The sequence below is a fragment of the Antedon bifida genome, chromosome 2 (assembly GCF_963402885.1).
Source record: "Antedon bifida chromosome 2, ecAntBifi1.1, whole genome shotgun sequence".
Taxonomy (NCBI): domain Eukaryota; kingdom Metazoa; phylum Echinodermata; class Crinoidea; order Comatulida; family Antedonidae; genus Antedon; species Antedon bifida.
In genome coordinates, this window is record NC_136227.1 from 17,759,247 (window position 1) to 17,774,219 (window position 14,973).

General features: G+C 35.0%; 1 protein-coding gene, 1 long non-coding RNA gene and 1 pseudogene across 3 annotated transcripts in view; 1 reads left to right on the forward strand and 2 right to left on the reverse strand.

The window, feature by feature from the left end:
* LOC144835494 (uncharacterized) overlaps positions 1-14,973 on the reverse strand; it is a 204,989-nt gene that overhangs the window by 87,463 nt on the left and 102,553 nt on the right. The window lies entirely within an intron of this gene.
* On the forward strand, positions 261-10,199 carry LOC144835173 (glutathione S-transferase theta-1-like). Its single transcript, XM_078690233.1, has 5 exons — positions 261-529; positions 2,119-2,206; positions 2,472-2,622; positions 3,123-3,290; positions 9,874-10,199. The coding sequence occupies exons 1-5, from the start codon at positions 418-420 to the stop codon at positions 10,018-10,020; spliced, it is 666 nt and encodes a 221-aa protein (XP_078546359.1). The 5' UTR covers positions 261-417; the 3' UTR covers positions 10,021-10,199.
* On the reverse strand, positions 9,985-13,402 carry LOC144835177 (2-oxoglutarate and iron-dependent oxygenase domain-containing protein 2-like; annotated as a pseudogene). Its single transcript, XR_013611050.1, has 6 exons — positions 13,337-13,402; positions 12,966-13,065; positions 12,473-12,597; positions 11,781-12,042; positions 10,977-11,310; positions 9,985-10,653 (listed from the first exon to the last, which is right to left on the reverse strand). The product of XR_013611050.1 is annotated as a 2-oxoglutarate and iron-dependent oxygenase domain-containing protein 2-like (transcript).

The window sequence follows — 14,973 nt, forward strand, 5'->3', positions numbered from 1 at the left end:
TTTTTTTTTGTTTTTTGTTTTTTTTGTTTGTAGCGAAAACAGAACCTAATAAGAGCCCACATTTAAAAATGCATGACCTCCACTATAACGATACGGTAATAATGTATACAAAAAATATAAATAATTATGACGACAATTTTTGTTTACAATTACACAACCGTAACTGTTAATTCAAACAAACTTCTATTATTTAGGCTCTCTTATTTGTGAAAAACGGAAGGAGATTACAAGGTCAAATGTACAAAAGAAGTTGATATGGTTGAATAATCAGATCACGCTCATGAATGATATTCAATTGACTCTTTGCACGAACTTCGTTGACATTAGCATTGCAGCCGCTCCAGTCACTTGATAATACCAGAGAGTTGCAACTCCCTGATAATACTGTAGAATTAAATTGTTCTACTAAAGCTAAAGATGGCTTTAACAGTGTATTATAATCCATTATCTCAACCTAGTCGTGCCGTAGTATTGTTCTGCAAATATAACAAGATACCCTACCATGAGAAAGTCATCGACTTGGCAAAAGGTATGCTTTTTTATTTTAGTCACTATTAAAATATACTGTTGCTTTAAACGTATCCGGACAACTACCCCTAGACAATTACCACCCGAACAACTACCACCCGGACAATTACTCCCATAGTACAACCACCACCCGGACAATTACCCATAGGACAACTACCCTATAGGACAATTACCCCCTTAGGACAACTACCACCCGGACAATTACCCCCATAGGACAACTACCCCTAGACAATTACCACCCGAACAATTACCACCCGGACAATTACCACCATAGGACAACTACCACCCGGACAATTACCCATAGGACAACTACCACCCGGACAATTACCCCCTTAGGACAACTACCACCCGGACAATTACCCCCATAGGACAACTACCCCTAGACAATTACCACCCGAACAATTACCACCCGGACAATTACCCATAGGACAACTACCACCCGGACAATTACCCATAGGACAACTACCACCCGGACAATTAACCCCATAGGACAACTACCACCCGGACAATTACCCCCATAGGACAACTACCACCCGGACAATTACCCATAGGAAACCTACCCTATAGGACAATTACCCCCTAGCACAACTACACCCCCCCCCCCCCCCCATGTATGCTGCCTTGGCAAGTGAAACATATTTTTTAGAAACAGCACTCTAATAGATCACATTCCAAGTTATCGTAGCATTTCTCAGCTCAAAAAGAAAAAATGAGTTGACGGCACGTATGTCCACCTTAAAAATCCTGAATCAGAGTGATGACGGAGAGGGGAAAAAATAAGAACCCCTTCACTTTGCGTCCAAGACCAAGACCTCCTCACCTCTATTGTGAATACACATGTGCATATGAAATATTTATATTAAAAATACCCAGACAAATTTGTTTAATCATGCTTGAGTCAGTGATTTTCATTTATTCATAAGAACAAGGTTTACAATGAAAACACTATAGTATGCCTGGTTTGATAATCAGGTCTACAAATATTATAGGTCTTATTACCCAATTACCGATGTTACAGGTCCCTTTGCTGTGGTTTTTAATAATAGTCAACATTTCAGAGCCACTAAATATTTGTTATCTCAAGGATAATCAAAATTGCGGAAAGAATCAGCAAAAAGAATATTGTAATTTTAAACATTCATTTCATTATATAATTATTAATACATTTACTACAGTACTCCAATTATGTAGGTTGTCCAGAATATAATTCTTCGTGATTTAAGGTCCGGTTATACTACGAAAGATAACAAACGACGATAATATATAAAACAAAGATATTTATTTAAAAAACAAAATTAGAACATTTTCGAAACTATAACACTTATGCTGCTCTCTTTGGCCTAAAATAAGTTTTTTTTTATAAATCAAATGAAAATGACGTCATGATCAATAAGAACAATAAAATTGTGGTATCGTCACGATAGTATTGCTATTACAAATCATGACGTCATTTAATTGGACGAATATAGAAAAATGTATATTTACCTTTATTGACTGAATGTAGTCCACTGTCTTAAATTATTTAAAAAAATTGTATTAGACATTTTGTATATACTGTAGAAAATAATAACGTATAATGTTGTTTGACAGGTGAGCATAGAATGCCGGAATACACTGCAATCCAGCCAGCTCAGTCAGTACCAGCAATTAAAGATGGTGATTTCACACTTGGAGAAAGGTATGCCTTACTCCCCTTGTCCAACCATGTAGGCTACATTGTAAAGAATAAAGCAAGTGTGAAGAAGTATTTTTTTTTCAATTTCATGAATCATTTTCTCCAATATCCCCTAATTGCAGGTGATACAACACAGAAATTACAAGTTGACAACATATTGTTCACTAACGAACACTTTCCCATATCTATAGGCCTAAACATTTAAAACTTGGTAACGACAGTCTATAAATAATAAGGCCCTTTTGAATTCTGGTTTGTTTCTTTGTAGTACTGCAATAGTGAGATATCTGGCGGCAAAATACAATGTAGCAGATCATTGGTATCCTAAAAATATTGAGACTCGGGCTCAGATTGATGCCTACTTAGCCTGGCAGCATACAGGTATTAGGAAAGCGGGAATTAACGTGATGGTGAATGAGGTAAATAACAATGTAATGTTTCATTTCAAGGTTATGCTGCTAATGTGTGGTATGAAGACGCAAAACTAACTTTACGGTCATATGACTAAATTCGGGAAGATGTAATTAAAGGGAAAATGGGCTGGAATAAGGCGAAACCTAAGTCAGTGTCCTAAACGTTATTATTTTTCATAAATATTGTTACTCAAAAACTATACAGTCATATCCGAGTTTTTAGATCTAGAAAAGCCAGATATCCGAGTTTTTCAGATGTATCAAAAAAGATATCCGACTTTTGTAGATCTAAAGAAGATATCTGAGTTTTTATAAGAAGAAGAAATCTCTAGAAAAGTTAGATATCCGATATCATAATTTAAAAGTAAAGTTTAAAACATACATAACTCATGCAACCATAAAAAACGCTTGTTACAAAAACGACGGCTAGATTAATGAGATATACGGGAGCAACTTAAAACCTACACAACCAGTCAAAATAAGACCACTGTTATATTTGTATACAGATATTTGTTCCAAAACGTACCGGGAAACCAAAAGATCAGGAGGCAGTCGACAAGTTTGTCAAAGAAGCTGAAGAGTCCATCGGCAAGATAAATAGGTTATTTCTCAAAGGAAAACGGTTCTTGTGTGGAGACGAGATATCTGTTGCTGACTTGTTTGCTATTTGTGAGGTAATCACTAGATTTAAAAGAAATTTAGGTTGTGGTTAATATTTTGGTTTGGCATGCGCAGAATCAGATAATGTGCATGTTACCTCAATACAAAAATAAGTAATTCGAAATTTTGATCATTTTCCTCCAGAGTGGTACATAATGTACCATACATCCCACTGTCTGAATCAAGTATCGTTCATTAGGCTATTCATTAACCATCAATGGACAACCTTCCGACGGAGCTATAGTTGATTTTATACGATACATTCCTATTGTCCAAATCATCCTATTGCTCTTTATTCATTAACCATCAATGGACAACCTTCCGACGAAGCTAAAATTGATTTTATACGATTCCCATTGTCCAAATCATCCTATCGCTCTTTATTCATCAACCATCAACGGACAACCTTCCGACGGAGGTAAAGTTGATTTTATACGAGACATTCCCATTGTACAAATCATCCTATCGCTCTTTATTCATTAACCATCAACGGACAACCTTCCGACGGAGCTATAGTTGATTTTATACGATACATTCCCATTGTCCAAATCATGCTATCGCTCTTTATTCATCAACGATCAACAGACAACCAATTGAAGGAGCATTGTTTGATTTTATGCGATACATTCCCATTGTCCAAATGATGCTATCGCTCTTTATTCATTAACCGTCAACGGACAACCTTCCGACGGAGCTATAGTTGATTTTATACGATACATTCCCATTGTCCAAATCATCCTATCGCTCTTTATTCATTAACCGTCAACGGACAACCTTCCGACGGAGCTATAGTTGATTTTATACGATACATTCCCATTGTCCAAATCATCCTATCGCTCTTTATTCATTAACCATCAACGGACAACCTTCCGACGGAGCTATAGTTAATTTTATACAATATATTCCCATTGTCCAAATGATGCTATCGCTCTTTATTCATTAACCATCAATAGACAACCTTCCGACGGAGCTATAGTTAATTTTATACAATATATTCCAATTGTCCAAATCATCCAACGCTCGACTTTATTCATCAACGATCAACGGACAACCTTCTGAAGGAGCATTGTTTTGATTTTATACGATACATTCCCATTGTCCAAATCATCCTATCGCTCTTTATTCATTAACCATCAACGGACAACCTTCCGACGGAGCTATAGTTGATTTTATACGATACATTCCCATTGTCCAAATCATCCTATTGCTCTTTATTCATTAACCATCAACGGACAACCTTCCGACGGAGCTATAGTTTATTTTATACGATATATTCCCATTGTCCAAATCATCCTATCGCTCTTTATTCATCAACCATCAACGGACAACCTTCCGACGGAGCTATAGTTGATTTTATACAATATATTCCCATTGTCCAAATCATCCTATCGCACTTTATTCATTAACCATCAACGGACAACCTTCCGACGGAGCTATAGTTGATTTTATACAATATATTCCCATTGTCCAAATCATCTTATCGCACTTTATTCATCAACGGACAACATTCCGACGGAGCTAGCTGATTTTATACGATACATTCCCATTGTCCAAATCATCCTATCGCTCTTTATTCATTAACCATCAACGGACAACCTTCCGACGGAGCTATAGTTGATTTTATACGATACATTCCCATTGTCCAAATTATCCTATCGCTCTTTATTCATCAACCATCAACGGACAACCTTCCGACGGAGCTATAGTTGATTTTATACGATACATTCCCATTGTCCAAATCATCCTATCGCTCTTTATTCATTAACCATCAACGGACAACCTTCCGACGGAGCTATAGTTGATTTTATACGATACATTCCCATTGTCCAAATCATCCTATCGCTCTTTATTCATCAACCATCAACGGACAACCTTCCGACGGAGCTATAGTTGATTTTATACGATATATTCCCATTGTCCAAATCATCCTATTAATGTAGGTAATTTCCTGTCATTTTTTTGTTAAAAGCAAAATTTCAGCTGATTTAGTGTCTTTAGGATGTAAAGTAATGAAAAAAATATGTTGCCATTTTTTAAAAAAAGCTTAAGGGTGTCAAATCCAAGATGGCCGCCAATGCGTAAAATATCCAATAAATGTACCATATTGGACAAAGTAACACCCATTTTGAATAATATTTTAAGTTCATATGGGTTCTCTGCTATATAAGAATTATTATAAACCTATATTTATTAGTATTCTGACATTTTGAATTTCAAAATGGCCGCCATTTTTTAAAAATGGATTACATTTCTTATTAAAACATGTGCAAGTTTTTTTTTTTGATTGAAATCAAATAAAATGATAGGTCTATGACAACAACATTTGTGATTAACACAAAATGGTGGCCATTTTGAATTTCAAAATGGCCGTCATTTTTTAAAAATGGGTTTAATTTTTTATTAAAACGTGTGTAAGTTAAATAAAATTAGATTGAAATACACAAAATGATATTCCTATGACAACAACATGGTGATTAACACAAAATGTTGACCATCAGGTCAGAGGTCTATAGTACTGACAGTACACTTCTTCATATTAAAACATCTCATACACTTCTTCAGTTAAATGACAACTAACTCTGCCAAAGTCCTTCAATGAAATATTTCTAATCTTGAATGCGATACAGTAAGTTGACCTTCCTTCGTTTTCTACTACTGTATCCATCAAACTTCCACAGACTGATCTGCGATCCCAACAAGCTTGTTCAGAAACAAATTGGCAAAAGTACTGCAATACCTCATTTCACTGCCAAATAATCTCTATTATAGGAGTCCTCTTTTACTTTGATAAGTTTGTCACCTGTATTCACCGTCATATATATTTTTTGCCAATGTTCGTCTTTTTCTTAGGATCCCATATAGACAGTTTGCCTTCTACAAGACTTTTACCAATGCCTCAAACATTTTCTGTCCAATTCCATCATGCCATGGCCAACAAACACCTTTGTGCGAATTTGCAGCATTCTTCATTAATCGGGATATCATCTCTCTTTAAATGTTGGATTTCAAACTCATCAACTAGATTTGTCAGCTCTGATGAAATCATTAATTTGTGTTATTCCAATGATACCACGCTCAATGACCCTGATCAATTGATGTAAATCCAGCAAGTCCCACACATACATGTCCTCTCATAAACTCCAATATCTGTAATTTGTTTCAGTAATCTGTTAAAATTGATACAGCGGAAGTAACCGGTCGTTGTTCAGGTGGTCATGAGCGAAGAAATATTTGATAAAAGCATGTGTACTTTCCATGTGTGCAGATATCGTTTTCTTGTGTCTCGGACATATATAGGGATATAGTTTAACCACATCATTTAGATTTCGTCGACTCTCTGTATTCAAGTTAATATCTTTATGATCAGCCTCTTTCAAACAAAATGACTTAACTTAGAATCTCTCTCTCTGTCTGCATTTGTAGAAGCAAGTTGTAGAGAGAAAGCAGAATTAGTGTGCTTCTGTCCTTTAGAGATGTTTTCCATTTAAGATATTTGTGTCACTGGTTGTATAGGTAATACAAGTTCAGTTTCAACAAAAGCACTGGCCTCAACACTATTTTCACAATGCTACATGTCCAAAAGCCATATAGTTCACCGGGTCGACATAATAATTGCTTCTTGATGTCATCTCTGTCCACCTCCACTCATCTCGGGCAAGAGTCATCACCAGGCATTCTTGTCTTTCCCTAGTACATGAGTTTTTAAACCACAACCATGTGCACTCATCAAACCAGTGTATAATGGTGGTCCATCTGTAGGGGGTACATATCTAATGAAATCGGTTGAGATTGTAGAAGATGAGAAGTAGGAGTTAATGCTGCCTATGAATAATCTTGTGAATGAGCTGTATCTGTATTGCCTTCAAGCTTCTGCCAAAAGTTGACAGGTTAAAAACTTACCAACCATGATACTGGTGACTATGGCCCTGAAGGTTCAGACTTTAAATTACATAGCAATAACGCATTTATTATTTAACATCATATTTATACAGGATTTCACAATAAGGTATAAATGCACTTGTTTTATATTGTGGTCCTGTTTCCTGTCAAGTTTCAGTTTCATGAAAAGAAATGAAATCTGTAATTTAGAATCTATATATAAATTATGGTTAATTCTGACATAGGCAAGCACAATGGAAAAACTTTAGAACAAATCTCTGCCTTGGATACCTACCTGAACTAGGCCTATCTCAAATGTACCGCGAAATGTAAAACAGTTTTCACTTTTACGATATTGTTCCATATCTTAGGAATATATTATAAAGAGTTTTAAAACAAAATTTCTGATTTTCTGATGGTAGATTTTCAACTCAATTTCAATTGTACGCGATCAAAGTAATTTCCAGGTTCACGATGAGTTCACAGGTTCACCTTGCAACTACCTGGTTTCAGGTAAACGCCCATCCACATTTATACACACAATATTGTATTATATTTATAATAACACAATTATACTATTTGTAATAGAATTCATCACACGGTTAACTACAATTTAACAAGCATTTGTTATTATTTTTTACCACTTTTCATATCTATTAGAGGATTTTATTTGATTATAAATGTTACCATATTATTAAAACTAAAAAATCCCTCGAATAAGCATCTCCCTCAAATGATATCTGCCTCCCGACCTCCGCCATATAAGGGCCCTATCAAACAATAAACACTATACTTTAAAAAACAGAGTAGGTTTAGTTTTTCGAATGTCAAGCATTTTCAATAATGGTAACCGACATAAAACGTACAAGGAGAACGTCCTTCTAAAACCTTTTTACCCGAGTCATTATCATTCCGAGAACCATCGTTTACACTTCCTAGAGGGGAGCGAGCGAAGCGAGCTCACCCTATAGTTAGACGTAATTGTTGTTGAATATTTGATATAAATTGGTAAGTTGTTCCATACTTTTGCAACTCCAACTTTGAACGATTATTTAATTTAAGAGTCATAGTTGGGTATTATATATCTGTTATATAGAGAACATTGACAACTTTAGACAGCCTTATATTTAGACAATCCTGGGAGAAGTGACAAATTTAGAACATTGTGTACAAACAACAATTTATGCACACATATTTAAAAAAAATTATTTAAAGAATTTAATTTTTAGTGGCGGCCATTTTGAAATCCAAGATGGCCGACAGATAATCGCTTTACATACTTAAGATTGTATAATGGGTACAGTAATACCATCAAAACGGACTTGTTCCACATTTATAATTTGTATTATTGGTGATATTCTGATTTTTAATAGGGTTATTTGAATGTTGGCGGCCATCTTGAATTTGGTCCTTTAAATGTCTTTAAAAAATGGCAACATATTTTTTTTCATTCCTTATATTATCAAGATATGAAATAAAGTCAAAGTTTGCTTTTAACAAAAAATATACACGACATTCATATAAACGACATACCAGCCACACTATATCGCTCATTATTCATTAACCATCAACGGACAACCTTCCGACGGAGCTATAGTAGTTGATTTTATACGATATATTCCCATTGTCCAAATCATCCTATCGCACTTTATTCATCAACGGACAACCTTCCGACGGAGCTATAGCTGATTTTATACGAGACATTCCCATTGTCCAAATCATCCTATCGCACTTTATTCATTAACCATCAACGGACAACCTTCCGACGGAGCTATAGTTGATTTTATACGATACATTCCCATTGTCCAAATCATCCTATCGCTCTTTATTCATTAACCATCAACGGACAACCTTCCGACGGAGCTATAGTTTATTTTATACGATATATTCCCATTGTCCAAATCATCCTATCGCTCTTTGTTCATCAACCATCAACGGACAACCTTCCGACGGAGCTATAGTTGATTTTATACGATACATTCCCATTTTCCAAATCATCCTATCGCTCTTCATTCATTAACCATCAATGGACAACCTTCCGACGGAGCTATAGTTTATTTTATACAATACATTCCCATTGTCCAAATCATCCAATTGCTTTTTATCCATTACCTATTAACGGACAACATTCCGACGGAGCTAGCTGATTTTATACGATACATTCCCATTGTCCAAATCATCCTATCGCTCTTTATTCATTAACCATCAACGGACAACCTTCCGACGGAGCTATAGTTGATTTTATACGATACATTCCCATTGTCCAAATCATTCTATTGCTCTTTATTCATTAACCATCAACGGACAACCTTCCGACGGAGCTATAGTTGATTTTATACGATACATTCCCATTGTCCAAATCATCCTATCGCTCTTTATTCAACAACGGACAACCTTCCGACGGAGCTATAGTTGATTTTATACGATACATTCCCATTGTCCAAATCATCCTATCGCTCTTTATTCATCAACGGACAACCTTCTGAAGGAGCATGGTTTGATTTTATAAGATGCATTATTGTCATATCATTGTTTATTCATCAACCCGAAACAATATATCGATTAAAAAAACGAAATTCTTGGAAATATTTGGAGTTTATGTTACATGATTAGTGCATGCATTAGTAAGAAAAAATTTCATTCGTTCCAATTAAAATATTTCATTATAGTATTATAGTATATTCCATTATAATAGTAGTATTTTTAAAATTCTTTCAGGTTGTTCAACCGTTGGCCTGTCCATCTGGTAAAGGTTTACTGAAGAACCAGCCGGAAATTGCTGACTGGATGAAACGTGTAGAAGACAAATTGAATCCAGATTACGATGAATTGAATAAACCACTGAAAGCAGTTTGCCAACAATGAACTAAATAGGCCTCTGTAAGAGATGGCCGTTTATGTTCTTTCTATCATTTTCCAACAACTAAAGTAGTTTAAGTTTCTTTCATTATTGTTTATTAAACATTTCCAACAATATGTTACAATTAGTTCTTCTTTCGTTTGTTTATTAAAACATTTTTCCTACAATTTTACAATCAGTTCTTTATTTTCGTTTGTTTATTAAAACATTTTCCATCAACAATATAATTACTTTTTACAATTATTAACAATAATTAAGCTTATTTCCAAGGAGTTTTTTGCACAAGTGTCACTAGTTTTGAACCAATGTAAATCTCTTAAGTAAATCAAGTAACTTCTAAAATCTCACCTTTTCAATAATTCTTGTTGGTCTTTTAGCGCTGTAAAACATCAGTAAATAGCGCTTTATAAAAGTTTATTATTCTTTGTATTATATAATATATATTTATAATAATATAATAATGTATATACAGTACTATAATAGTTCTCTTTAATGGAGACTATGTTTTTCTATATTCTATCTCCTCCTAAACCTCACAGTCGACACACTGTTTCAAACAAAAAACATTTCAAACCAATGTCTCTGCTACATCTATGGGGCTCAACCATTCTTGACATCTTTACATGTCACATAGTTTTGTTTTGTTTGTTTTATCTTTATACTGGGTGACCTCTTCAGTCAAAGACTGATCTCCCAGAGGGCCCAGTTGGTGATCAGTGGCTGTGATGTACTAATACACCGGGGTAACCCCCTACTCGTCTCGAAAGATGTACTAGGTTCTTTAAAATGCACACGAGCAAGTTGTGTACACTGGACCTACGGTTTATAGTCCTTATCCGAGAAGACTCGTTCTACCACCAGAACCATGGAGTGAGTGAGCCTCGAACCCCTGCCGATGTCATGGCTACGAGTACGTGATTACGGTTCCACTGTCTTAACCGCTCGGCCACTCACTCACTAGGTCGCAGAGAGGTCATAAAGACACCTGTCCATTGGAAGAATCTTTTAAATATATTATTTGAGTTGTAAAATTGTTGACCTATGCATTATAAAGTACAACAAACATCGACAGTTGTATTTTCTGGTTGAGTGAATCCATCTCCGAATCCAACAGTCTTAATAAGTTCAGGTTTATTATCACACATTGGACACACTTTATTCCTTATTTTGGAAGATCGCATCCAAATAATTAGATTGTACCGTTCACCATCTGCTACTGGAAGAGTGTTGTCCTCGATGAATTAAACCATACGTTGGCTTGTGGCAATATTCAGTACGCTGTGGTTCTTCTATTCCTCGTTGCTGTTAAAAACAACACAAAATTAACAAACCTGCTATGTTGCTATATAAAAGACAACCATGTCACTTGTAGATTCAACAGAGGTATACAAAAGCCAAAATGGAAGCCTAATGTGCAATATTTTATATGACTAATGTTAGACTGGCTTCAGACTGCCACCAGGAAATGACATTAAGAACATCTTGTCTTGAGTCCTTATCATGTGTATGAACAGAAAAGTTGAGGTACTTAAAACAAGCATCTGAGGGTGGTTGGGAGAATAAATACAATATGATTGTCACCAATATAGCTACATTTTTACTTTTAAAAATTGTATTCGGGTCATAATAACAAAATTGTATCGGTCATAATAAAAAAATCATAAATAATAATAAAATTCATAAAGTATTACTTATTCAGTGCCAAAATTATACAAATCATTGCTTTGTTTTTTTATAACCGGACATTTTCAGGCATTGTTTCTACTTACATGACGCATGCCTCCAAAATACAATGAGCCCTCAGTGAAATCACTTGTAAGTGATATATTAAGAGTGACCTCTGCATTATCATAATGATAGTTAAGATCCAAATCTTCTCCAATCTTGTACTTTACAACAAAAGCTTTGTGAGAGTCTAACAAGTCTCCACCACTGTCTGGATACAAGAGCCTAGCGAGTGGAGTTATGTAATTCTGACGTAAAGGTGTGATGAAGTAGTCATCAAATCCCAATTTATTCATTAATACCTACAACAAAAGAAATTGAGCAATACATTTTGAGAATTTTAAGCAGGTCTATGCTTTACTAATAGTAGTGGCTTTTATTTTATTTTATTTTCAATCCTTCTACATAACAAAGAAATCAAATAAATTCTTTAAAAACAAAATCAATATCAAGAAGTGATAAAATACAGTAAAAATCACAATGCTTGGTCAATTGTAGATCATGGAAGTCAATGAATTCTACTACATATTATACAAATGTGTTATAATACAATATTGTGTGTAATGCATGTGGTGGCATTTATTTGAGGAAAAAAGTAAATGTTCCGGGCTGTTTATGAGAGGGCATTTATACCAAATGATGTTCTATGGGGTAGGGGAAGTTAATTTGAGGTTGGGGTGGGGGGTTTGAGTAGTTTATGCAAAGCAGGGCATTTACGGTAACCACACTTACACCATAATTGTTCATTGTATTTGGTCTTCTTTTTGGTAAATCTGTGTTTTCAAAATGTTCTATTTCTTCTTTAAATGAATTACAAAACTCTTCAGTAAATACTGGAAAAGAATAAATACGCTCTCCTACATAAAAAAAACAGTTAAATGTGAAACATGAAACGTAATTGCAGTAAATATGCAAGTTTTTGAATGCCATTTTGAGTTATAGAACATCCATTGTTCACAAAATAACAATGAAAAAACATGTAATTTTACCATTTTTTGTGTGCTTGACTTTTCCTTTAATGTGTTTGAAATATGCCTTTTCGTCAAATAGTTTTAATCATATAGGAAAGCCTGCTATACTAGTGTGGAGCTTTGATTTTTATCTTTTTCGATTACTGTTCCATGGCAGAATGAGCTTCACAATGTACAGTTATTGTATGGCAATCAGAGAATCCTTTACTAACTTTTTATAGAATTTGATTACAATAGGTCAACTATCAACAAACCTTTTTCAGTACTTATGAGTTTTATCAAACTTTGCATTGATGCATTTTTCTGCTTGCTATGTTCAACCAACTTCAGAAATGTTAGGCTCAGAAATGAAATCTACAATAATTTCAACGAGAAAATATAATACCATAAAGAAGAAAAACTTTCCAACTATTTCAAATATTTTTAGTCAAGATATTTAAATAAAATATAACTAAAGGGGGAAGTTGTCCTTGTCAGTTGTAGTGAGACAAGTAGTCAAGATAAACGTTTGTTGTAATAGTTGGTCTTTACAAAATCAGACATGCATTCATAGTTGTATTCCATCAGCAAGGTGTAGTTAACAGGTAATATATTCTTTTCATTTTTGTACTACTTAATTCCATACCTGTAGTTTGTATATCTCTTGATTGAGTGGTGTGTAATGTTTTAAAATTGTCTCTTTTCTCTTTAAATAATCTCGCCCTTGAAGTGATTTTCTACGTTCTACTTCTGTTTTAACCTGAAATGAATTGTTAGTGAGATAACATGTGTTTAATGGTATGAAATAAAATAAAGAAAATATAGTTTTGCATTTGAAAGTCCCACTATGAGGAAAATTGTCTGCATGAGCCAAATTCTGTTTTATTCCTAGAAGAGTTTATTGACAATTCACATTTACTGATATATATGTTTATAATATACTAATTATCACAACTTGTCTTCATTCATAACTTGTCTACGTTTCTTGTTTGTTACCATTATTCTGCTACACATATACAATTATTCTGCTACACATGTACCGTATTCTGCTACACATGTACAATTATTATGCTACACAGGCACTGTATTCTGCTACACAGGTAATGTAATCTGCTACACAGGTACCGTATTCTGCTACACAGGTACCGTATTCTGCTACACAGGTACCGTATTCTGCTACAAAGGTACTGTATTCTGCTACACAGGTACCGTATTCTGCTACACATGTACACTATTCTGCTACACAGGTACCGTATTCTGCTACACATGTACCATATTCTGCTACACAGGTACCGTATTCTGCTACACAGGTACCGTATTCTGCTACACAGGTACCATATTCTGCTACACAGGTACCATATTCTGCTACACAGGTACCGTATTCTGCTACACAGGTACCGTATTCTGCTACACAGGTACCGTATTCTGCTACACATGTACACTATTCTGCTACACAGGTACTGTATTCTGCTACACATGTACCATATTCTGCTACACAGGTACCATATTCTGCTACACAGGTACCGTATTCTGCTACACAGGTACCGTATTCTGCTACACATGTACATTATTCTGCTACACAGGTACCGTATTCTGCTACACATGTACCATATTCTGCTGCACAGGTACCGTATTCTGCTACACATGTACCGTATTCTGCTACACATGTACCGTATTCTGCTGCACATGTACCGTATTCTGCTGCACAGGTACCGTATTCTGCTGCACAGGTACCGTATTCTGCTACACAGGTACTGTATTCTGCTACACATGTACCGTATTCTGCTACACATGTACCATATTCTGCTGCACAGGTACCGTATTCTGCTACACATGTACCGTATTCTGCTACACAGGTACCGTATTCTGCTACACATGTACCATATTCTGCTACACATGTACCGTATTCTGCTGCACATGTACCATATTCTGCTGCACAGGTACCGTATTCTGCTACACATGTACCATATTCTGCTACACATGTACCGTATTCTGCTGCACATGTACCGTATTCTGATACACATGAACTGTATTTTGCTACTTGTACCATTATCAGCCAGATAACTTAACATAATTACATAAATTAAAACATCAATTACTTACGACTCTCAGAACGTCTGTGAATCCTTCTTCATTGTCACACCCTTTGTTTTTAAGAATCTACAAAATAATACAAACAATTCACATTTTATTATTAATATTATATGTACTATACAGTAGCTCCAATTTGAAGCTTGTTTCTCTCCATTTCCCATTCACATTTAAATTACATACCATATAATG

Excerpts from the sequence above, each read along its gene's own strand:
- LOC144835173 (XM_078690233.1), top strand. The coding sequence starts at position 418 with ATGGCTTTAACAGTGTATTATAATCCATTATCTCAACCTAGTCGTGCC. Across the intron at positions 530-2,118 it reads AGTCATCGACTTGGCAAAAG|GTGAGCATAGAATGCCGGAA; the intron begins GTATGCTTTTTT and ends GTTGTTTGACAG. Across the intron at positions 2,207-2,471 it reads GATTTCACACTTGGAGAAAG|TACTGCAATAGTGAGATATC; the intron begins GTATGCCTTACT and ends GTTTCTTTGTAG.